At 48.6% G+C, this 23,614-nt stretch overlaps 1 protein-coding gene across 1 annotated transcript in view; it reads right to left on the minus strand.

Moving 5' to 3' along the window:
• RAB11FIP4 (RAB11 family interacting protein 4) overlaps positions 1 to 21,013 on the minus strand; it is a 63,687-nt gene extending 42,674 nt beyond the window's left edge. The window contains exon 1 of the mRNA XM_073565269.1: positions 20,742 to 21,013. Coding sequence (XP_073421370.1) covers positions 20,742 to 20,894 — 153 coding nt within the window. The 5' untranslated portion in view covers positions 20,895 to 21,013. The remainder of the gene's footprint in view (positions 1 to 20,741) is intronic.
• Between the last annotated feature and the right edge of the window lie 2,601 nt (positions 21,014 to 23,614).

A 23,614-nucleotide genomic window follows, 5' to 3' on the forward strand; every position in this document is an offset into this window, starting at 1 on the left:
GCCAATTTCATGCTGACAAAATGATAATTTTGTCGTCCTTCTATGAGCTTCCCTGCCAGAGTAACGACAGTTTGAGTTTTTTAGTAAGTTTTAGTAACTCTGAAAAAAGGGGAGTACATCCCATAGCTCTGCCCATCAGTGATGTCATGATCAGAGGGTATAAAATATTGAACCTCATTTTAGGAGAGAGAGTCTTTGCCCAGGAAGTCAGCTACCAGAGGCTGTACAACCTGCCCTGACGCATTGGGATGTCTCTCCTCCCCCACCACATGGCTTACCATTGTCTGAGATAACTGTGTAGTGATATGTATATATATGTATGGATGTATGACCAGCAGAAATTAACATCTGTCCTTAGACTGCAGCTCTCCACACAGGTCATAACCTATGTTATCCTGAGAAGGCAGTCTCCTGTCTCCAATCTCACCAGGGGGCTTTACTGACCACAACAAGTGAAAACATTTCACACCCTCCAGCTCTTTGAAGAGAGGTACCGATTGAAGAATAACACTATCTATCTATGAGAAAAGGTTACACACAGAGTTTCAGAGAAAAAAAAAATGTATTCATTGGTAAAATAACCATGGTCCAGTCACAAACAAGGAATTAGAATATTAAAATGAGAGGCCGGTCCAGAAACCTGATCCCTGAGTAAATCTATAAATTAGGCCTACACACAAAGAAAAAGGGTTCACAGTGAGGGCAGCCTGGACAGCTGATGTGCTCCATTCCATATTTCCCCCTCCCTCAGGGACAGAGTACCAGACATTTCTGTAAGTTTCTCACTTTTATTTTATCACTGTTTTGCATAACTGTATGTCACTTTTTATTTCTATTTCTATATCCTTTTATTGTAAGCTCTGTTCCTTTTATATTAAAGCTTAAAACTTTAATAAGTCTGAACCTTGTTGCTCTAAAGAATCCACAGCCTTACAGTGTGTGCTCCTGGTGATTGGCAGACAGTAGTAGTAGTACTTCCGGGACTCATCGCCCGTGTGTTCGGTGAGTGGTGGCAGCGTGTATGAGCGGGGTGTGTGGTCTGTGTCGGGGTGTGATTTATGCTCTCACTGCAGCATAGGACAGAGGGTGAATGCTGGACTGAGGGAGAGGAGGTAGATTAACCCTTGCAGGTGCAACCCCAACTCACGTGCTGAGAAGCGAGTACGTGACAAATTGGTGGCAGCGGTGGGATATACGAATATATCCTCTCTGGTAATTCGTGACAAACTGTAACTGTTTTTCATTTTTAATCCATTTTTATTTGTAACTAGATGGTGGCCCGATTCTAACGCATCGGGTATTCTAGAATATATATGCAGTTTATTTTTGAAGATTTAATAATAATGCAATAATGCACCCCCCAATCCTGGAATGCATGGTCCTCTCACCCCGCAATCCTGGTATGCATGCTACACCTCAACCCCATATCCTGGTATGCATGGTCCCCTGACCCCCCAATCCTGGTATGCATGGTCCTCTCACCCCTCTTTCCTGATATCCATGGCCCTCTTACCCCCCCCTTTTGGGGTATGCATGGTCCCCTCACCCCCCAATCCTGGTATGCATGATCCCCTCACCCCCCAATCCTGGTATGCATGGTCCCCTCACCCCCCAATCCTGGTATGCATGGTCCCCTCACCCCCCAATCCTGGAATGCATGGTCCCCTCATCCCCCAATCCTGGTATGCATGGTCCCCTCACCCCCCAATCCTGGTATGCATGGTCCCCTCATCCCCCAATCCTGGTATGCATGGTCCTCTCACCCCGCAATCCTGGTATGCATGGTCCTCTCACCCCTCTTTCCTGATATGCATGGCCCTCTTACCCCCCCTTTTGGGGTATGCATGGTCCCCTCACCCCCCAATCCTGGTATGCATGGTCCCCTCACCCCCCAATCCTGGTATGCATGGTCCCCTCACCCCCCAATCCTGGTATGCATGGTCCCCTCATCCCCCAATCCTGGTATGCATGGTCCTCTCACCCCGCAATCCTGGTATGCATGCTACCCCTCAACCCCATATCCTGGTATGCATGGTCCCCTGACCCCCCAATCCTGGTATGCATGGTCCTCTCACCCCTCTTTCCTGAGATGCATGGCCCTCTTACCCCCCCTTTTGGGGTATGCATGGTCCCCTCACCCCCCAATCCTGGTATGCATGGTCCCCTCACCCCCCAATCCTGGTATGCATGGTCCCCTCATCCCCCAATCCTGGTATGCATGGTCCCCTGACCCCCAATCCTGGAATGCATGGTCCTCTCACCCCCCAATCCTGGTATGCATGGTCCTCTCACCTCTTTTTCCTGGTATACATGGTCTTCTTCCTCCCCTTTCGGGGTATGCATGGTCCCCTCACCTCCCAATCCTGGTATGCATGGTCCCCTCACCCCCCAAATCCTGGTATGCATGGTACCCTCACCCCCCAATCCTGGTATGCATGGTCCCATCACCCCCCAATCCTGGTATGCATGGTCCCCTCATCCCCCAATCCTGGTATGCATGGTCCCCTGACCCCCCAATCCTGGAATGCATGGTCCTCTCACCCCCCAATCCTAGTATGCATGGTCCTCTCACCTCTTTTTCCTGGTATGCATGGTCTTCTTACTCCCCTTTTGGGGTATGCATGGTCCCCACACTCCGCAATCCTGGTATGCATGGTCCTCTCACCCCTCTTTCGGGGTATGCATGGTCCCTTCACCCCCCAATCCTGGTATGCATGGTCCTCTCACCCCTCTTTTCTGGTATGCATGGTCCCCTCACCCCCCCAATCCTGGTATGCATGGTCCTCTTACCCTCCTTTTAGGGTATGCATGGTCCCCTCACCTCCCAATCCTGGTATGCATGGTATCCTCACCCCCCTTTCCTGGTATGCATGGTCCCCTCACCCCCCTATCCTGGTATGTATGGTCCCCTCACCCCCCTTTCCTGTTATGCATGATCCCCTCACCCCCAATCCTGGTATGCATGGTCCCCTCACCCCCCAATCCTGGTATGCATGGTCCTCCTACCCTCCTCTTGGGGTATGCATGGTCCCCTCACCCCCCAGTCCTGGTATGCATGGTCCTCTCACCCCCCAATCCAGGTATGCATGGTCCCCTCACTCCCCTTTCTTGGTATGCATGGTCCCCTCACCCCCCTATCCTGGTATGCATGGTCCTCTTACCCTCCTCTTGGGGTATGCATGGTCCCCTCACCCCCCCAGTCCTGGTATGCATGGTCCTCTCACCCCCCTATCCTGGTATGCATGGTCCTCTCACCCCCCAATCCTGGTATGCATGGTCCCCTCACCCCCAATCCTGATATGCATGGTCCCCTCACCCCCCTTTCCTGGTATGCATGGTCCCCTCACTCCCCTTTCTTGGTATGCATGGTCCCCTCACCCCCCTATCCTGGTATGCATGGTCCTCTTACCCTCCTCTTGGGGTATGCATGGTCCTCTCACCCCCCTATCCTGGTATGCATGGTCCTCTCACCCCCCAATCCTGGTATGCATGGTCCCCTCACCCCCCTATCCTGGTATGTATGGTCCTCTCACCCCCCAATCCTGGTATGTATGCTCACCGTCACCCACCTTTCCTGGTATGCATGGTCCCCTCACCCCCCAATCCTGGTATGCATGGTCCTCTTACCCTCCTTTTGGGGTATGCATGGTCCCCTCACCCTCCCAGTCCTGGTATGCATGGTCCTCTCACTCCCCAATCCTGGTGTGCATGGTCCTCTTACCCTCCTCTTGGGGTATGCATGGTCCCCTCACCCCCCAGTCCTGGTATGCATGGTCCTCTCACCCCCCAATCCAGGTATGCATGGTCCCCTCACCCCCCTTTCTTGGTATGTATGGTCCTCTCACACCCCAATCCTGGTATGTATGCTCACCGTCACCCCCCTTTCCTGGTATGTATGGTCCCCTCACCCCCCAATCCTGGTATGCATGGTCCTCTTACCTTCCTTTTGGGGTATGCATGGTCCCCTCACCCCCCAAGTCCTGGTATGCATGGTCCTCTCACCCCCCAATCCTGGTATGCATGGTCCTCTCACCCCCCTATCCTGGTATGTATGGTCCCCTCACCCCCCAATCCTGGTATGCATGGTCCTCTTACCTTCCTTTTGGGGTATGCATGGTCCCCTCACTCCCCTTTCTTGGTATGCATGGTCCCCTCACCCCCCTATCCTGGTATGCATGGTCCCCTCACCCCCCTATCCTGGTATGCATGGTCCCCTCAGTCCCCTTTCTTGGTATGTATGGTCCTCTCACACCCCAATCCTGGTATGTATGCTCACCGTCCCCCCCCTTTCCTGGTATGCATGGTCCCCTCACCCCCCAATCCTGGTATGCATGGTCCCCTCACCCCCCAATCCTGGTATGCATGGTCCTCTTACCCTCCTTTTGGGGTATGCATGGTCCCTTCACCCCCCAGTCCTGGTATGCATGGTCCTCTTACCCTCCTCTTGTGGTATGCATGGTCCCCTCACCCCCCCAGTCCTGGTATGCATGGTCCTCTCACCCCAAATCCTGGTATGCATGGTCCCCTCACCCCCAATCCTGATATGCATGGTCCCCTCACTCCCCTTTCCTGGTATGCATGGTCCCCTCACCCCCAATCCTGATATGCATGGTCCCCTCACCCCCCTATCCTGGTATGCATGGTCCTCTTACCCTCCTCTTGGGGTATGCATGGTACCCTCACCCCCCCAGTCCTGGTATGCATGGTCCTCTCACCCCCCTATCCTGGTATGCATGGTCCTCTCACCCCCCTATCCTGGTATGCATGGTCCCCTCACCCCCCAATCCTGGTATGTATGCTCACCGTCACCCATCTTTCCTGGTATGCATGGTCCCCTCACCCCCCAATCCTGGTATGCATGGTCCTCTTACCCTCCTTTTGGGGTATGCATGGTCCCCTCACTCCCCTTTCTTGGTATGCATGGTCCCCTCACCCCCAATCCTGGTATGCATGGTCCCCTCACCCCCCTATCCTGGTATGCATGGTCCCCTCAGTCCCCTTTCTTGGTATGTATGGTCCTCTCACACCCCAATCCTGGTATGCATGGTCCTCTCACTCCCCATTCCTGGTATGCATGGTCCTCTCACACCCCAATCCTGGTATGCATGGTCCCCTCACCCCACAATCCTGGTATGTATGCTCACCGTCACCCATCTTTCCTGGTATGCATGGTCCCCTCACCCCCCAATCCTGGTATGCATGGTCCCCTCACCCCCCTTTCTTGGTATGCATGGTCCCCTCACCCCCAATCCTGGTATGCATGGTCCCCTCACCCCCCTATCCTGGTATGCATGGTCCCCTCAGTCCCCTTTCTTGGTATGTATGGTCCTCTCACACCCCAATCCTGGTATGCATGGTCCTCTCACTCCCCATTCCTGGTATGCATGGTCCTCTCACACCCCAATCCTGGTATGCATGGTCCCCTCACCCCACAATCCTGGTATGCATGGTCCCCTCACCCCCCTTTCCTGATATGCATGGTCCCCTCACCCCCCAATCCTGGTATGCATGGTCCTCTTACCCCCCTTTTGGGGTATGCATGGTCCCCTCACCCTCCAGTCCTGGTATGTATGGTCCTCTCACCCCCAAATCCTGGTATGCATGGTCCCCTCACCCCCAATCCTGATATGCATGGTCCCCTCACCCCCCTTTCCTGGTATGCATGGTTCCCTCACTCCCCTTTCTTGGTATGCATGGTCCCCTCACCCCCCTATCCTGGTATGCATGGTCCCCTCACCCCCCTTTCTTGGTATGCATGGTCCCCTCACCCCCCAATCCTGGTATGCATGGTCCCCTCACCCCCAATCCTGGTATGCATGGTCCCCTCACCCCCCAATCCTGGCATGCATGGTCCCCTCACCCCCAATCCTGGTATGCATGGTCCCCTCACCCCCAATCCTGATATGCATGGTCCACTCACCCCCCCTTTCCTGGTATGCATGGTCCCCTCACTCTCCTTTCTTGGTATGCATGGTCCCCTCACCCCCCTATCCTGGTATGCATGGTCCCCTCACCCCCCTTTCTTGGTATGCATGGTCCCCTCACCCCCCAATCCTGGTATGCATGGTCCCCTCACCCCCAATCCTGGTATGCATGGTCCCCTCACCCCCCAATCCTGGCATGCATGGTCCCCTCACCCCCAATCCTGGTATGCATGGTCCCCTCACCCCCAATCCTGATATGCATGGTCCCCTCACCCCCCTTTCCTGGTATGCATGGTCCCCTCACTCCCCTTTCTTGGTATGCATGGTCCCCTCACCCCCCTATCCTGGTATGCATGGTCCCCTCACCCCCCTATCCTGGTATGCATGGTCCCCTCACCCCACTTTCTTGGTATGCATGGTCCCCTCACCCCCCAATCCTGGTATGCATGGTCCCCCCACCCCCCAATCCTGGTATGCATGGTTCCCTCACCCCCCTTTCCTGGTATGCATGGTCCCCTCACCCCCCTTTCCTGGTATGCATGGTATCCTCACCCCCCTTTCCTGGTACGCATGGTCCCCTCACCCCCCAATCCTGGTATGCATCGTCCTCTTACCCTCCTTTTGGGGTATGCATAGTCCCCTCACCCCCCAGTCCTGGTATGCATGGTCCTCTCACCCCCCAATCCTGGTATGCATGGTCCCCTCACCCCCTTTCCTGGTATGTATGGTCCCCTCACCCCCCAATCCTGGTATGCATGGTATCCTCACCCCCCTTTCCTGGTATGCATGGTCCCCTCACCCCCTTTCCTGATATGCATGGTCCCCTCACCCCCCAGTCCTGGTATGCATGGTGCCCTCACCCCCCAATCCTGATGTGCATGGTCCCCTCACCCCCAATCCTGATATGCATGGTCCCCTCACCCCCCCCTTTCCTGGTATGCATGGTCCCCTCACCCCCCTTTCTTGGTGTGCATGGTCCCCTCACCCCCCTTTCGTGGTATGCATTGTCCCCTCACCCCCTATCCTGGTATGCATGGTCCCCTCACCCCCCTTTCTTAGTATGCATGGTCCCCTCACCCCCAAATCCTGGTATGCATGGTCCCCTCACCCCCCTATCCTGGTATGCATGGTCCCCTCACCCCCCAATCCTGGTATGCATGGTCCCCTCTCCCCCCAATCCTGGTATGCATGGTCCACTCACCCCCCTATCCTGGTATGCATGGTCCCCTCACCCCCCAATCCTGGTATGCATGGTCCCCTCTCCCCCCAATCCTGGTATGCATGGTCCCCTCACCCCCCAATCCTGGTATGCATGGTCCCCTCACCCCCCAATCTTTGAATGCATGGTCCCCTCACCCCCAATCCTGGTATGCATGGTCCCCTCACCCCCCAATCCTGATATGCATGGTCCCCTGACCCCCCAATCCTGGTATGAATGGTCCTCTCACACCCCAATCCTGATATGTATTCTCACCGTCACCCCCCTTTCCTGGTATGCATGGTATCCTCACCCCCCTTTCCTGGTATGCATGGTCCCCTCACCCCCCTTTCCTGATATGCATGGTCCCCTCACCCCCCAATCCTGGTATGCATGGTCCTCTTACCCCCCTTTTGGGGTATGCATGGTCCCCTCACCCCCCAGTCCTGGTATGCATGGTCCCCTCACCCCCAATCCTGGTATGCATGGTATCCTCACCCCCCAATCCTGGTATGCATGGTCCCCTCACCCCCGAATCCTGGTATGCATGGTCCCCTCACCCCCCAATCCTTGTATGCATGGTCCCCTCACCACCTATCCTGGTATGCATGGTCCCCTCATCCCCCAATCCTGGTATGTATGGTCCCCTCACCCCCCAATCCTGGTATGCATGGTTCCCTCACCCCCCTTTCCTGGTATGCATGGTCCCCTCACCCCCCTTTCCTGGTATGCATGGTCCCCTCACCCCCCTTTCCGTGTAGCCGTGACCAATCAGCGTCGCGGCCCTCTAGCCGCGACCAATCACTGCTGCGGCCCTGTACAAAAATAATATTAAAAAATAAAAAAAAAGTTTTTCTCACCTTCCGACGACCTCCTGTCTTCTTTCCACACGCCCGGCCTCGCTTTCCCAGTAATGCTTTGCGGCTTAGACCGCTGATGACGTCGGTCTTCTTTCTCGCTCTCGCGAGAGTGACGTCGGTCCTCTTTCTTGCTCTCGCGAGAGTGACGTCATCAGCGGTCTAAGCCGCAAAGCATTACTGGGAATGCGAGGCCGGGTGCGTGGAAAGAAGACAGGAGGCCGTCGGAAGGTGAGAATAAGTTTTTTTTATTTTAATTCTCTTTTTTACAGATTAAGGCCTGCGCCTGCCGCTGACAATCAGCGGCCCGCGATTTCGGTTACAGACAGACACGATAAGGCGTTTATATATATAGATTGTCTGTACATATTGTAATTGTCTCCTTTTGTAACATCTTTTTATACTTTTGTAAACACTGCCTATTCTTTTTGGAGTAAAATATAAAACTTTGCTAGCTTTGTTCTCCTTGCTCTAATAACTTACGGCCATGTCCTCCGACTAACTCAACGCTACTGATTTGGATTGGCTCCTGACCCGATATTAAGTCAAATCAGGGTCTGGTGGCAGCGAAGTGCGTTCTGGGATATTGGGGAGACCCTGGCAGTGACGGACAGAATTTGATAAGTGTATATCCCGCTTGGGACCAGGAATAGTCTTTTCTCCCTCACTGCAGCGTGTCCAATAGCCAGTACACAGCAAGACAGCCTTTCTGGCGACTACTTAACCTAGGTGCAGTTCCCTGACTGACCTGAGGGTAAGGGGGGCGCCAGAGACCTGCAAGTTCTATACAGGAACTGGAAAGTGGGATATATAAATATTCTCCTGAAGAAGAACTGGGGGCAACCAAACACCCCCAATTCCTGACAAGTGCACACTATGTTATATCAAATATCAGCTAACAATTCAATTTTCCAGGCTTACACAAACAAAAGTCTGTGTTCGTGACCAACTAGAAATCAACACTTAAATCCAAAAGCCAACATACAGATAAAAAGTCAAGTCTTCATGGTTTGCTAACAATGGTTGTGATGGTGTGATAGGCTATGTGGATATCATTTTGTGTATATTTCTATTTCACTGATTTTCATAATGTTTTCTTGTTGCCCTGTATCATTTCGTGTATTCCCCATATTGTCTGCAGTCTCAATTACCTTCCAAAAGGCTGATAATTGAATTAGCTCACTTACTGTCTGCAGCCTGACTGTACATAGTGGGTGTTTATCTTTATCTATTGATGTGTACTGATATACTAATTGTGCATTGTATTATGAAACTAGTTTGTGGACTTCTAAAGAGGGAACAGAATGTGAGGGTGTACTGAAGGACACTGGGTAATTCTAAAAATAGCTTACTTTTCTGGGGTATAAAAGACCCTGAGATGGAGAGACCACATCCCAATCTCATCACATAGCACGTCAGAGAGAAAGGGAAGCGTATGGACCCATTTTATCCTCTGGCTGCTGGTTATTGGACTCTCATCTCCCTGGACCATTATTATAGGCAAAATTAGAAGGTCCATAAACAATCCACCACACTGAGGATACAATAGTCCAGAACACGAATGAAGTTCAGTAACAGGATAACTGTTACTGAACTTCATTCGTGTTCTGGACTATTGTATCCTCAGTGTGGTGGATTGTTTATGGACCTTCTAATTTTGCCTATAATAATGGTCTTGCGATTGTTCACACTTCCCTCGCTCTCTTGATTGTGGGAGAAGGACCCCGTGACAATAGTCTTCTGGGTAATTAAGATATAATCTGGTTTCTTCACAGTGAATTTCGTTTTTACATTCTGTCTCTCACAGGTGTTTTGAATCTGCCAAAAGTCTTGTGTGAGAATCCCAAAATGTATGGAGGAAGGTGCTGTGGTGAGATGAGACCAAAATTGAACTTTTTGGCCACCAAGGTAAACTTTATGTCTGTTGCCAAACCAACACAGCTCATCACTCCAAGAACACCATCCCCTCAGTGAAACATGGTGGTGGCAGTATCATGCCGTGGGGATGTTTTCAGCAGCAGGTACAGGGAAAATGGTCCGAGTCGAGGGGTAGATGGAAGGTGAAATATATTGGGATATTCATGAGCAAAACCTGTTTCTGTCAGTGATTTGAGACTGGGTTGGAGATTCACATTCCAACAAGACAATGGCCCAAACCACACTACTAAAGCAACACTCAAGTGGTGTAAGGGGAAAGGTGTGAATGTTCTGGAGCAGCCGAGTCACAGTCCAGACCTTAATCCAATGGACAATCTGTGGTCAGACATGAAGATCGCTGTTCACCAGAGGAAACATCTCACCTGAAGGAGCTGGAACAGTTTTACCTTGAGGAATGAGCAAATATCCCAGTGGCCAGATGTGGAAACTCGTAGAGACTTATCCAAAGCGACTTGCAGTCGTAATTACCGCAAAAGGAGGCTCTACAAAATTCTGACTTCATGGGGAGTGAATAGTTATGCACACTGAAGCTTTCAGTTATTTGACCCATTTGTTTTTTGCTTCACAATAAAAAGAAAACCAAATGTCCACAGTTGTCGGCATGCAAAGCCTCAGAAAAAATGAAATTCCAGATTGTGAGGAAACAAAACACCAAAAATGTCAAGGGGGTGAATACTTTTGCGAGCCATTGTATACCTGGGACAATACTGTATGTGGAGCAGTTGCACCCCTACTTCCTCTTATTTTTATGTTCTATCTTTTATTTGGCGAGTGACTGCTAAGATGGCAGCTGCTTAGAAGAAGCACGAGAAAGCTGTCCTGATCCATTGCTGTGAGGTGCGAGGTCTCAATGGGTCAGACAAAATCAAAGAAATGCTGATCTGTGCCTTGGTGGAGGATGATCATAGGCACCGACACAATGTGCCACCAGAGCCTGGGACCAGTGGAGCACCAGGAGGTCCAGTTCTGCATACGGTTCAAGAACTGTCCAACTCAGAGTGCCAGCAGCAGCCATAGCTCCCAGGGTGGGATGGGCTCTTGTTTGCCCCTCATTCTTCAGCAGATGGGAGGATGTGACCCAGAAATGTGGCTGCAACTTGTGCTACAAGAACACAGTGCAAGAATTTGCAGAGTGGCAGGCCAAGGTTGAGCTAGAGGCTGCACAACAGGCCAAACAAGAGTTTGCTGAGCGAGAGGCCCAGGCCTAGCGAAAGATGTGACATGCTGAGTGAGAAGCTGCTGAGCGACAAGTCAAATGAGAGTACCAGCTACAATTAATCCGACTCCAGAAGGAACCATCTACCCCACTGAACAGCTAGTCCAGTAATGTCAACACCCCGTCCCAAGCATTCACCTATTACTGACTGATCTCGACACTTTTTTAGGGGGTTTGAAAAGGCCAGCAGATGGTACCAGTTGTCTGATGACCAGTGGTCACCATATTTAACCCCGGGTCTAGGAGGCAAAGCTCTGGCGGTGTTTGCCTCTCTCCTCCAAGATCATGATGGAAACTATGAGGCTAAGAAACTGGCCCTGATAAGAAAATGTCAGCTGACTCCTCAAGTGTGCTGATAAAGGTTCTGGACTCTCCGACATGGACCTCACAACAGCTACGATGATGTGGTGGATAGGATCAGGGCCAACTTTGAGCAATGGGTTTAGTGACTATCAATTACCACCTTCAAGGAACTGAAGCACCTGATGGTGAAGCACCAATTTCTTTATTTTTGCTCTGTGGAGGTGCGACAATTGCTGGTGGACTGGGAGCCAAAGGCCACAGAGATTGTTGGCCAACCATACAACTGAGGTGCAGAAATCAGCCATTACCAGCTGGAAAGGGGGTAAGCAGACACCCTATGCTACTGCCAGCCGGTCCTCTGGGAGCTATCGTCCAGCCCTGGCCTGCATCTGAATCCCGACGGTGCTATATCTGTGACCAAACTGGCCACATCAGCCTCACCTGTCCAGAAAGACGGAAGATGGACTCCACATCTGAGGCCCAGGGGACTAATGCAGCAGTCCATTTTGTGGGTGGGGCAGTTGGGAGTGCCCATGAAAATTTGCAACCGGTTACTGAGGGTGACAACATCACTGAGGGGCTCAAGGACACCAGCACAGAACGAACCCTCATCCACCCTGAATTTGTGTACCCAGAAAAGCTTATCTCTGGGAAAAACCCAGACTGTCACCAGGATTGGGGGTGTTCACCAACTTTTACTGATGGCCGGGTTTTCATAGACTGGGGTCCTGGGAGGGGGTTGAGGGAAATAGGGGTGTCTAAGAACCTCTAAACAAATGTTTTATTGGGGACCGATCTTGGACGGTTGGTTGCTCAAAACTTTCTTGACAACCCTCCCAGATCTGTTACGTCTAGTGTTTCCAATGTTGATGTCAATGTCATGCATGATAATACTGTGGCTTGTGGTACAGGAGAACTTAGCCATGTCGCGCTATAGGGTGATGTCGCTGACAATTCCCTAAAAGAAGCCATCAACAGTGCTGAGGGAGATGGGAACAGGCACACAAATCATTACCCAGGTGGTGCCGTGCAGCTGACCAGTGTCACAATGAACTGTGACATGGCCGGTGGTTGCTGTCCTATGATTAGCACTGCTTCTGAGGTATCAGGGGAGGCGGGAATGTTTTATCCTCAGTCTGTCAGGGAGGTGAGAAAATGTGTCCCATAGCCTGTCAGGGTGATGGGAAAGTGCTGTCCACATCCTGTCAGGGTGATGGGAAATTAGTATCCCCAGTGTGTCAGGGTTAGGGGAAAGGCTGATGGAAAAGTGTTGTTATCATCTGGGGAGACAGCCTACATAGTCGCCGTTACCTGCTTTCAGAGTGCCCAGAATCCAGGTAACGCCCTGCCTTCTGGACCCTCATCATCCAGTAGTATAACAGGACCAATTACTGACCCAGAGCAGTTCCCAGAGGGTTCTTGTGAGTTTGGGGCCTTAACATCGATTACGGCTGCCTCCAGCCAGGAGTTTTAGACTGCTCTTCCCATAGATGCCAGTCTGGAGTCGCTGAATGACCTCATGGAGAAGATCACCTCCGAGTCCAAGAAGGAGAGGGTAACGTGAGATCTAGGAAGGTTGTGCTGAGAGATGGGCTTGGGATACTATCTGTAAATTAGTCCCCCATGCCACCTCTAAAAGGGGGAGGTGTCATAGAGATAAATTAAAATTTATAAAGAGATCTCCAGAGAGAGGACATATCACCCTCACATTGAAGATATAATTGGAGAAGTGAGAAAAACTGACACTTCATCCTCCATTGAAGTAGAACTTCACATTGAACATTTGGGATTAACCCTAACTGGGTAAGAGAGAAACTAATAATTGTAGAAGTGAGAGGGAGCTGACACTTTGACCTCCATTGAAATAGGGACCTCTTTCAGTGACCAGGTAATTACAACCGGAAATCTGCTGTGAGAACCAAACACTATGTTTGGGATTTGCTTATTCAGAGGCAGATAAGTACAGGGGCTCCCTCTGTTCAATTTATTTTTCTGAGACTCTTTGGAGCCCGTGATCAGTGATGATTATTGCGGTTTGCATCAATACGTTATTTATGGAAGATATATTTTCAGTATCGCAGCTGAGAGACAAACAACACATTCACTCATATCAACGTAAGACCATTCTAACCCCTCCAACTTAATATCTAACCCATGGATGATGCTATCCATGCCATGTTTCAGCTCTATAGAAAGTTAAAATTGCTAAAGGAGACATGATGCTTGCTGTAGTTTTGAATGTTTCCCTAAGGATTACCTCCCTCCACTAAGCTCCGAGCCATTTCTGTGACATAAGGTTTAGTAATTTCTTTTCTTATCCCTTTTATTTTATGTAATTGTATATATCATATTGTTTGATCCATTTTATATCATCTTTGTATATTTTTTTATGAACACTTCCTATCTTTCTGGATTAAATGTATAAATGTAATAGCTCTGTTCCTCTTGCTCTGTAAACCGCACTCCTGAAGCCATACACTGCCTATAACAGGTGTCCAGTTGGCTTGTATAAATGACTGACGGAGGCATCGAGTATTTATCTTTGCTATTATGGAGTTAGCAGTGATTGTACTGGGGTTTGTGGGGTGTGTGTGTATATGTATATATATATATATATATATATATATATATATAGTATATATAAAGTTGAAACCAGAAGTTTCCATCCACTGTGTAAAAAGTCACATCTGCATGTTTTTCTCAATATCTGATATATGAAATCAGAATAAACCTTTCCCGTTTTAGGACAATTAGGATTACCATAATTATTAATATTTGCTAATTGCCAGAATAATGAGAGAGGGAGAGAATGTTTTAAGGCATTTTTATTACTACAAAGTCAAAAGCTTACATGCACTAAGATAACTATGCCTTTAAACAATTCTGTACTGCCTATATGATGATGTCATGTGTTTGGAAGCTTTTTTTTTTTCCAACATCTGAGTTAATTAGAGACACACCTGTGGATGTATTTTAATGCACACCTGAAACACACTGCTTCTTTGTGTAGCATCATGGGAAAGTCTAAAGAAATCAGCCAAGATATCAGGAAGAGAATTGCGGAATTGCACAACTCTGGCTCATCCTTGAGTACAATTTCAAGATCATCTGTGCAAACAATTATACGCAAGTACAAACAAGATGGGAATGTCCAGCCATCACACCGCTCAGGAAGGAGACGGGTTCTGTGTCCCAGAGATGAACTTGGTTTGGTCCGACGTGTGCATATCAACCCAAGGACAAAAGCAAAAGACCTTGTGAAGATGATGGCGGAAGCTGATAAGATTGTGTCAATATCTACAGTGAAACAAGTACTGCATCAACATGGGCTGAAAGGCCACTCTGCAAGTAAGAATCCATTACTCCAAAAGAAACATAAATCCAGATTAACGTTTGCAAATACACACAGGAATATAGACCTTAATTTTTGAAGACATGTCCTGTGGTCTGATGAAACTAATGTTGAACTTTTTGGGGCATAATGACCATCGATATGTTTGGAGGAAAAAAGGGAGAAGTTTGGAAGCCTAATAACACCAATCCCACTGTGAAACAAGGTGGTGGCAGCATCATGTTGTGGGGTTGTTTTGCTGCAGGAGTGACAATACTGAACCTACATCTCAAGACATCAGCCAGGAAGTTAAAGCTTGGGCAGAAATGGGTCTTCAAAATGGACAATAACCCGATGCATACTGCCAAAATTGTAACAAAGTGGCATCAGGATAACAAAGTCAATGTTTTAGAGTGCCCATCATAAAGCACTGATCTCAATTCTATTTAAAATTTATGGGCAAAGCTGGAAAGGCCGGTGCAAGCAAGTCGACCTCCAATCCTGGATCAGTTACAACAGTGTTGTCAGGAGGAACGGGCCCAAATTCCGTCCAACTATTGTGAGAAGCTTGTGGAAGGAAATCCCAAACGTCTAACCCAAGTCACTCAGTGTAAGGACAATGGTAACAAATACTAATGATATGGATGGAAACTTCTAACTTTGCAGTAAGTAATAAAAATGCCTTAGAACATTCTCTCTCTCATTATTCTGGCATTTGGCAAATATTAATAATTATGGTAATCCTAATTGTCCTACAATGGGAAAGGTTTATTCTGATTTCATGTCAGATATTGAGAAGAAACTGCAGATGTGTCTTTATATACAGTGGATGGAAACTTCTGGTTTCACCTGTTACATACTGTGTATATATATATTCCACGTGGCGGAATCTGAGGTGTATATACCATTCACTCACTATAAGTCCCCCAATAACCGTCCATCACTAGTCAGTCAATTGCGTAATCGTCCTGATGATTGGAGGCAGCGGAATTGCGTTCTCTGACAAACGGTTGGCAGTGGAGGGATATCACAGAGCGTTAGTGATCTGGGGTGAGCAGTCATTCCTGTCACTAAAAACGTGCATGTTCCCTTCAAGGATTATCAACATAAATTTGAGGAACAGACTCGTTTATTTACAGTGGCTTGCAAATCTATTCACCCCCTTGGCTTTTTACCTATTTTGATACATTACAACCTGTGTAAATATTTGTGTAATCCGATATGTGTGATGATCAGCACTGAATCGTCTAAGTTGGTGAAGTGACAAAAATATAGGCAAAAATGAAAATATAGCATCAAATAACTAAACATTGGCATGTGCATATGTATTTACCCCCTTTCGTTATGAAGCTCCTGGTGCAAGCAATTCCCTTCATAAGCCCCAGGCTTTGTGACAGGACATCCACCTGTGTGCAACTTAAGTGTCACATGTCTGTCTGTATATACACTTTACCTTTTTTGAAATGCCACAGAGGCTACAACATCATTAGCAAGAGACACCACGAACCAAACACCATGAAGACCAAGGAGATCTCCAACCATCACCATGAAGACCAAGGAGATCTCCAACCATCACCACAAAGACCAAGAAGATCTCCAAACATCACCACAAAGACCATGGAGATCTCCAAATATCACCACGAAGACCAAGGAGATCTCCAAACGTCACCACAAACACCAAGGAGCTCTCCAAACAACACCATGAAGACCAAAGAGAGCTCCAAACAACACCACGAAGACCAAGAAGAACTCCAAACAACACCACAAAGACCAAGGAGAGCTCCAAACAACACCACGAAGACCAAAGAGAGCTCCAAACAACACCACGAAGACCAAGGAGAGCTCCAAACACCACAAAGACCAAAGAGAGCTCCAAACAACACCATGAAAACCAAGGAGAGCTCTAAACAACACCACGAAGACCAAAGAGAGCTCCAAACAACACCACAAAGACCAAGAAGAATTCCAAACAACACCACAAAGACCAAGGAGAGCTCTAAACAACACCACAAAGACCAAGGAGAGCTCCAAACAACACCACAAAGACCAAGGAGATCTCCAAACAACACCACGAAGACTAAGGAGAGCTCCAAACAACACCACAAAGACCAAGGAGAGCGCCAAACAACACCACGAAGACTAAGGAGAGCTCCAAACAACACCACAAAGACCATGGAGAGCTCCAAACAACACCACAAAGACCATGGAGAGCTCCAAACACCATGAAGACCAAGGAGATCTCTAAACAAGTCAGGGACAAAGCTGTTGAGAAGTACAAGTCAGAGTTGTTTTTATCAATCCAATCTCTGATGATCCCCTGGAGCACCATCAAATCCATTATCATCAAATAGAAAGAACATGGTACCACAACAAACCTGCCAAGAGAGAGCGCCCAACAAAACTCTCAGCCTGGGCGAGGAGGGCATTAATCAGAGAGGCTGCACAGAGACCAAAGGTGACCCTCTCATCGTTATACAAAGATAAAATCACGATAGGAAACATGATGCTTGCTGTAGTTCTGTCTGTTTCCCTAAGGAGCACTGTGCTCCACTAGGAAGGCTCTGAGCCACTTCTGGGCCATCAGGTTTAGTACATATCTTTCATTATCCCTTTTTATTCTATGTAATTGTATCTATCGTATTGTGTTCCCATTTTGTGTCATCTTTGTATACTTTTATAAACACTGCCTATCTTTCTGGACTAAATATATAAATTGAATCTCTATATTCCTCTTGTTCTGTAAGCTGCACTCCGGAAGCCATACGCTACCTGTAACTGGTGTCCTATCGGCCTTTACAAGCGATTGGTGGTGACAGATCGTAGTTACTGTTTTCTGTTGTGGAGCTGACACTGACCGTACTGGGGAATATATGTATACATACATTTATACATACACGCATACATTTATATATATACACAATATATACATACATTTATATTCCATGTGGTGGACTCGGAGGTGTATATAGCATACGCTCACTATGAGTTCCCCAATAACAGCCTAGTAGTGGAAGCAGCCGCGGCATCGTCCATCACTCGTCAGTCAGTTGCATAATTGTCCTAATGATTGGAGGCAATGGAGTTGTGTTCCCTGAGAAACTGGTGGCAGCGGTGGGATCTGCTCAACATCCCTGGCTGTAATTCTTGACAGTTATCCTTCCCTTTTAATTACAGTTTTCTTTCCATTCTAGTTAGGGTTATCCTTCCTCCATAGTTGGGGTTATCCTTCCTCTTTAATTTTCTTTCCTCTCTAGTTTAGCATATCCTTCCTCCTTAGTTTGGGGTTATTGTTCTTCCTTAGTTGGGGTTATCCTTCCTCCATAGTTCTTCTTCCATAGTTAGTGTTATCCTTCCGCTCTTGGTATGATTATCCTTCCTCCACAGTTGGGGTATCCTTCCTCCCTAGTTCTTCTTCCATAGTTAGTGTTATCTTTCCTCCCTAGTTGGGGTTATCCTTCCTTTCTTGGTATGATTATCCTTCCTCCACAGTTGGGGTTATCCTTCCTTTCTTGGTATGATTATCCTTCCTCCACAGTTGGGGTTATCCTTCCTCTGTTGGTATGGTTATCCTTCCTCCACAGTTGGGGTTATCCTTCCTCTGTTGGTATGATTATCCTTCCTCCACAGTTGGGGTTATCCTTCCTACACAGTTGGGGTTATCTTTCCTTTCTTGGTATGATTATCCTTCCTCCACAGTTGGGGTTATCCTTCCTCTGTTGGTATGGTTATCCTTCCGCCACAGTTGGGGTTATCCTTCCTTTGTTGGTATGATTATCCTTCCTCCACAGTTGGGGTTATCCTTCCTCCACAGTTGGGGTTATCCTTCCTTTCTTGGTATGATTATCCTTCCTCCGCAGTTTGGGTTATCCTTCCTCTGTTGGTATGATTATCCTTCCTCCACAGTTGGGGTTATGCTTGCTCCACAGTTGGGGTTATCTTTCCTCTCTTGGTATGGTTATCCTTCCTCCACAGTTGGGGTTATCCTTCCTTTGTTGGTATGGTTATCCTTCCTCCACAGTTGGGGATATCCTTCCTCCACAGATGGGGTTATCCTTCCTTTCTTGTTATGATTATCCTTCCTAAAAAGTTGGGGTCATCCTTCCTCTGTTGGTATGGTTATCCTTCCTCCACAGTTGGGGTTATCCTTCCTCTGTTGGTATGATTATCCTTCCTCCACAGTTGGGGTTATCCTTCCTCCACAGTTGGGGTTATCCTTCCTTTCTTGGTATGATTATCCTTCCTCCACAGTTTGGGTTATCCTTCCTCTGTTGGTATGATTATCCTTCCTCCACAGTTGGGGTTATCCTTCCTCCACAGTTGGGGTCATCCTTCCTCTCTTGGTATGGTTATCCTTCCTCCACAGTTGGGGTTATCCTTCCTCTGTTGGTATGATTATCCTTCCTCCACAGTTGGGGTTATCCTTCCTTTCTTGGTATGATTATCCTTCCTCCACAGTTGGGGTTATCCTTCCTCTGTTGGCATGGTTATCCTTCCTCCACAGTTGGGGTTATCCTTCCTTTCTTGGTATGATTATCCTTCCTCCACAGTTGGGGTTATCCTTCCTCTGTTGGCATGGTTATCCTTCCTCCACAGTTGGGGTTATCCTTCCTCTCTTGGTATGGTTATCCTTCCTCCACAGTTGGGGTTATCCTTCCTCTCTTGGTATGGTTATCCTTCCTCCACAGTTGGGGATATCCTTCCTCTGTTGGTATGATTATCCTTCCTCCACAGTTGGGGTTATCCTTCCTTTCTTGGTATGATTATCCTTCCTCCACAGTTGGGGTTATCCTTCCTCTGTTGACATGGTTATCCTTCCTCCACAGTTGGGGTTATCCTTCCTCCACAGTTGGGGTTATCCTTCCTCTCTTGGTATGGTTATCCTTCCTCCACAGTTGGGGTTATCCTTCCTCTCTTGGTATGGTTATCCTTCCTCCACAGTTGGGGTTATCCTTCCTCCACAGTTGGGGTTATCCTTCCTCTCTTGGTATGGTTATCCTTCCTCCACAGTTGGGGTTATCCTTCCTCTCTTGGTTTAGTTATCCTTCCTCCACAGTTGGGGTTATTCTTCCTCCACAGTTGGGGTTATCCTTCCTCCACAGTTGGGGTTATGCTTCCTCTCTTGGTATGGTTATCCTTCCTTCATGGTTGGTGTTATCCTTCCTCTACGGTTGGGGTTATCCTTCCTCTACTGTTGGGGTTATTTTTACTCCATGGTTGGGGCTATCCCTCCTCAACGGTTGGGGTTATCCTCCCCCCCCCATATTTCAGTGTATATTTTTTTGTTGACCATGTGGATATTCCTCCACTTGTGTGTAGTGATTCAGCTGTCAGCGATATTTGGGAGCGCGATACACAAGGAGGATGAGATACTCCACTGACCTCATCACCGCCAGGAACTTTGTGGAAGAATCCGGCAGTCTGTAAATCTATTCTTAGTGATGGCGGTAATGATTATGTTTCCCCTTTGTCCTGAATTTGAGGGTCTTTTGGCATCAAGCACTCATGGTCACTGGTGGCCGCCTGGACCCATCATGGAATGTGCCATTAGGGTGTGTTTACACCCTAGATGCTCTATGTATGTATGTGTATATATGTGTGTATATATGTATGTATGCATATATATAGCCAAAACATAATGTATATAGCCTTACAGAGAAGGCGGGAGTCGTATTGGTTTACTGACGGCCACCCTTTCTCCACTGCCATCATTGATATCAGCTTTCTACATTAATATGGTGATGTGTGGGACTTCAATCATGACTACTACTCATAGTCTCCTCAAAGATGAGCACTGCTGAGGCTTATCGTTGCCCACAGCTGTATGTAACATGCCTCAGAACAAGCACTAGCAGCTAGATTATAGGTTTGTTTTAAGCAGAACTTCATTAGATGGATTGAATGCAGGATGCAAAGGGTTAACAATGTACCATTGGGGGCACCTGTGAATCCCCGGACCCATTAGTCATTCTCTCACCTCATCTCCCTGAGCAAACTGCTGCCCCAGATCCAAGAAATCGTCCACCCGGATGAATCCATCAGCATCCTCATCACACACGTCAAACACCTGGCGCAGCTTGTGGAGCAAGGGCTGCACCTGACCCTGTGCCTCCAGCCCACCGCTGTCCATGGGGGGGAACTATGAAGAGCAGAAGCTGCCAGATGCTGCCGCCATCATCATCGCCTCAATTATACAAAGCCAGAGGGAGAAGAAAAGGAAAGAAGGAAGGGAGGGGGAGCAGACAGGAGAGAGAAAGGGAGGGAGAGAGAAGGAGAGAGGGAGAAAGAGAGAAGCAGGCAGCAAAGCAAAAGAGAGGGAGCGACAGCGAAGAGCAAGAGAAAGGGAGAGACAGTGAAGAGCAAGAGAAAGGGAGAGACAGCGAAGAGCAAGAGAAAGGGAGAGACAGCAAAGAGCAAGAGAAAGGGAGTGACAGCAAAGAGCAAGAGAAAGAGAGGGAGAGACAGCGAAAGCAAGAGAAAGGGAGTGACAGCGAAGAGCAAGAGAAAGGGAGGGAGAGACAGAGAAGAAGAGCAAAAGAGAGGGAGGGACAGCGAAGAGCAAGAGAAAGAGAGGGAGAGACAGCGAAGAGCAAGAGAAAGGGAGGGACAGCGAAGAGCAAGAGAAAGGGAGAGACAGCGAAGAGCAAGAGAGAGGGAGAGACAGTGAAGAGCAAGAGAAAGGGAGGGACAACGAAGAGCAAGAGAAAGGGAGAGACAGCGAAGAGCAAGAGAATGAGATGGAGAGACAGAGAAGAAGAGCAAAAGAGAGGGAGGGACAGCGAAGAGCAAGAGAAAGGGAGAGACAGCGAAGAGCAAGAGAAAGGGAGAGACAGTGAAGAGCAAGAGAAAGGGAGGGACAACGAAGAGCAAGAGAAAGGGAGAGACAGCGAAGAGCAAGAGAATGAGATGGAGAGACAGAGAAGAAGAGCAAAAGAGAGGGAGGGACAGCGAAGAGCAAGAGAAAGGGAGAGACAGCAAAGAAGAGCAAAAGAGAGGAAGGGACAACGAAGAGCAAGAGAATGAGAGGGAGAGAGAGAAGAAGAGCAAAAGAGAGGGAGGGAGAGACAGAGAAGAAGAGCAAAAGAGAGGGAGGGATAGCAAAGAGCAAGAGAAAGGGAGAGACAGTGAAGAGCAAGAGAAAGGGAGAGACAGCGAAGAGCAAGAGAAAGGGAGAGACAGCAAAGAGCAAGAGAAAGGGAGTGACAGCAAAGAGCAAGAGAAAGAGAGGGAGAGACAGCGAAAGCAAGAGAAAGGGAGGGAGAGACAGCGAAGAGCAAGAGAAAGGGAGGGAGAGACAGAGAAGAAGAGCAAAAGAGGGAGGGACAGTGAAGAGCAAGATAAAGGGAGGGACAGCGAAGAGCAAGAGAAAGGGAGGGAGAGACAGAGAAGAAGAGCAAAAGATAGGGAGAAAGAGAGAAGCAGGCAGCAAAGCAAAAGAGAAGGAGCGACAGTGAAGAGCAAAAGAAAGGGAGGGACAACGAAGAGCTAGAGAATGGGAGAGACAGTGAAGAGCAAGAGAAAGGGAGGGACAACGAAGAGCAAGAGAAAGGGAGAGACAGCAAAGAGCAAGAGAAAGGGAGTGACAGCAAAGAGCAAGAGAAAGAGAGGGAGAGACAGCGAAAGCAAGAGAAAGGGAGGGAGAGACAGCGAAGAGCAAGAGAAAGGGAGGGAGAGACAGAGAAGAAGAGCAAAAGAGAGGGAGGGACAGCGAAGAGCAAGAGAAAGAGAGGGAGAGACAGCGAAGAGCAAGAGAAAGGGAGGGACAGCGAAGAGCAAGAGAAAGGGAGAGACAGCGAAGAGCAAGAGAGAGGGAGAGACAGTGAAGAGCAAGAGAAAGGGAGGGACAACGAAGAGCAAGAGAAAGGGAGAGACAGCGAAGAGCAAGAGAATGAGATGGAGAGACAGAGAAGAAGAGCAAAAGAGAGGGAGGGACAGCGAAGAGCAAGAGAAAGGGAGAGACAGCGAAGAGCAAGAGAAAGGGAGAGACAGTGAAGAGCAAGAGAAAGGGAGGGACAACGAAGAGCAAGAGAAAGGGAGAGACAGCGAAGAGCAAGAGAATGAGATGGAGAGACAGAGAAGAAGAGCAAAAGAGAGGGAGGGACAGCGAAGAGCAAGAGAAAGGGAGAGACAGCAAAGAAGAGCAAAAGAGAGGAAGGGACAACGAAGAGCAAGAGAATGAGAGGGAGAGAGAGAAGAAGAGCAAAAGAGAGGGAGGGAGAGACAGAGAAGAAGAGCAAAAGAGAGGGAGGGATAGCAAAGAGCAAGAGAAAGGGAGAGACAGTGAAGAGCAAGAGAAAGGGAGAGACAGCGAAGAGCAAGAGAAAGGGAGAGACAGCAAAGAGCAAGAGAAAGCGAGTGACAGCAAAGAGCAAGAGAAAGAGAGGGAGAGACAGCGAAAGCAAGAGAAAGGGAGGGAGAGACAGCGAAGAGCAAGAGAAAGGGAGGGAGAGACAGAGAAGAAGAGCAAAAGAGAGGGAGGGACAGTGAAGAGCAAGATAAAGGGAGGGACAGCGAAGAGCAAGAGAAAGGGAGGGAGAGACAGAGAAGAAGAGCAAAAGATAGGGAGAAAGAGAGAAGCAGGCAGCAAAGCAAAAGAGAAGGAGCGAAAGTGAAGAGCAAAAGAAAGGGAGGGACAACGAAGAGCTAGAGAATGGGAGAGACAGTGAAGAGCAAGAGAAAGGGAGGGACAACGAAGAGCAAGAGAAAGGGAGAGACAGCGAAGAGCAAGAGAATGAGATGGAGAGACAGAAGAAGAGCAAAAGAGAGGAAGGGACAGCGAAGAGCAAGAGAAAGGGAGAGACAGCGAAGAAGAGCAAAAGAGAGGAAGGGACAGCGAAGAGCAAGAGAATG

The sequence above is a fragment of the Dendrobates tinctorius genome, unplaced genomic scaffold, assembly GCF_039654945.1.
Source record: "Dendrobates tinctorius isolate UK_male_01 unplaced genomic scaffold, ASM3965494v1 ptg000631l, whole genome shotgun sequence".
NCBI classification, from domain to species: Eukaryota; Metazoa; Chordata; class Amphibia; order Anura; family Dendrobatidae; genus Dendrobates; species Dendrobates tinctorius.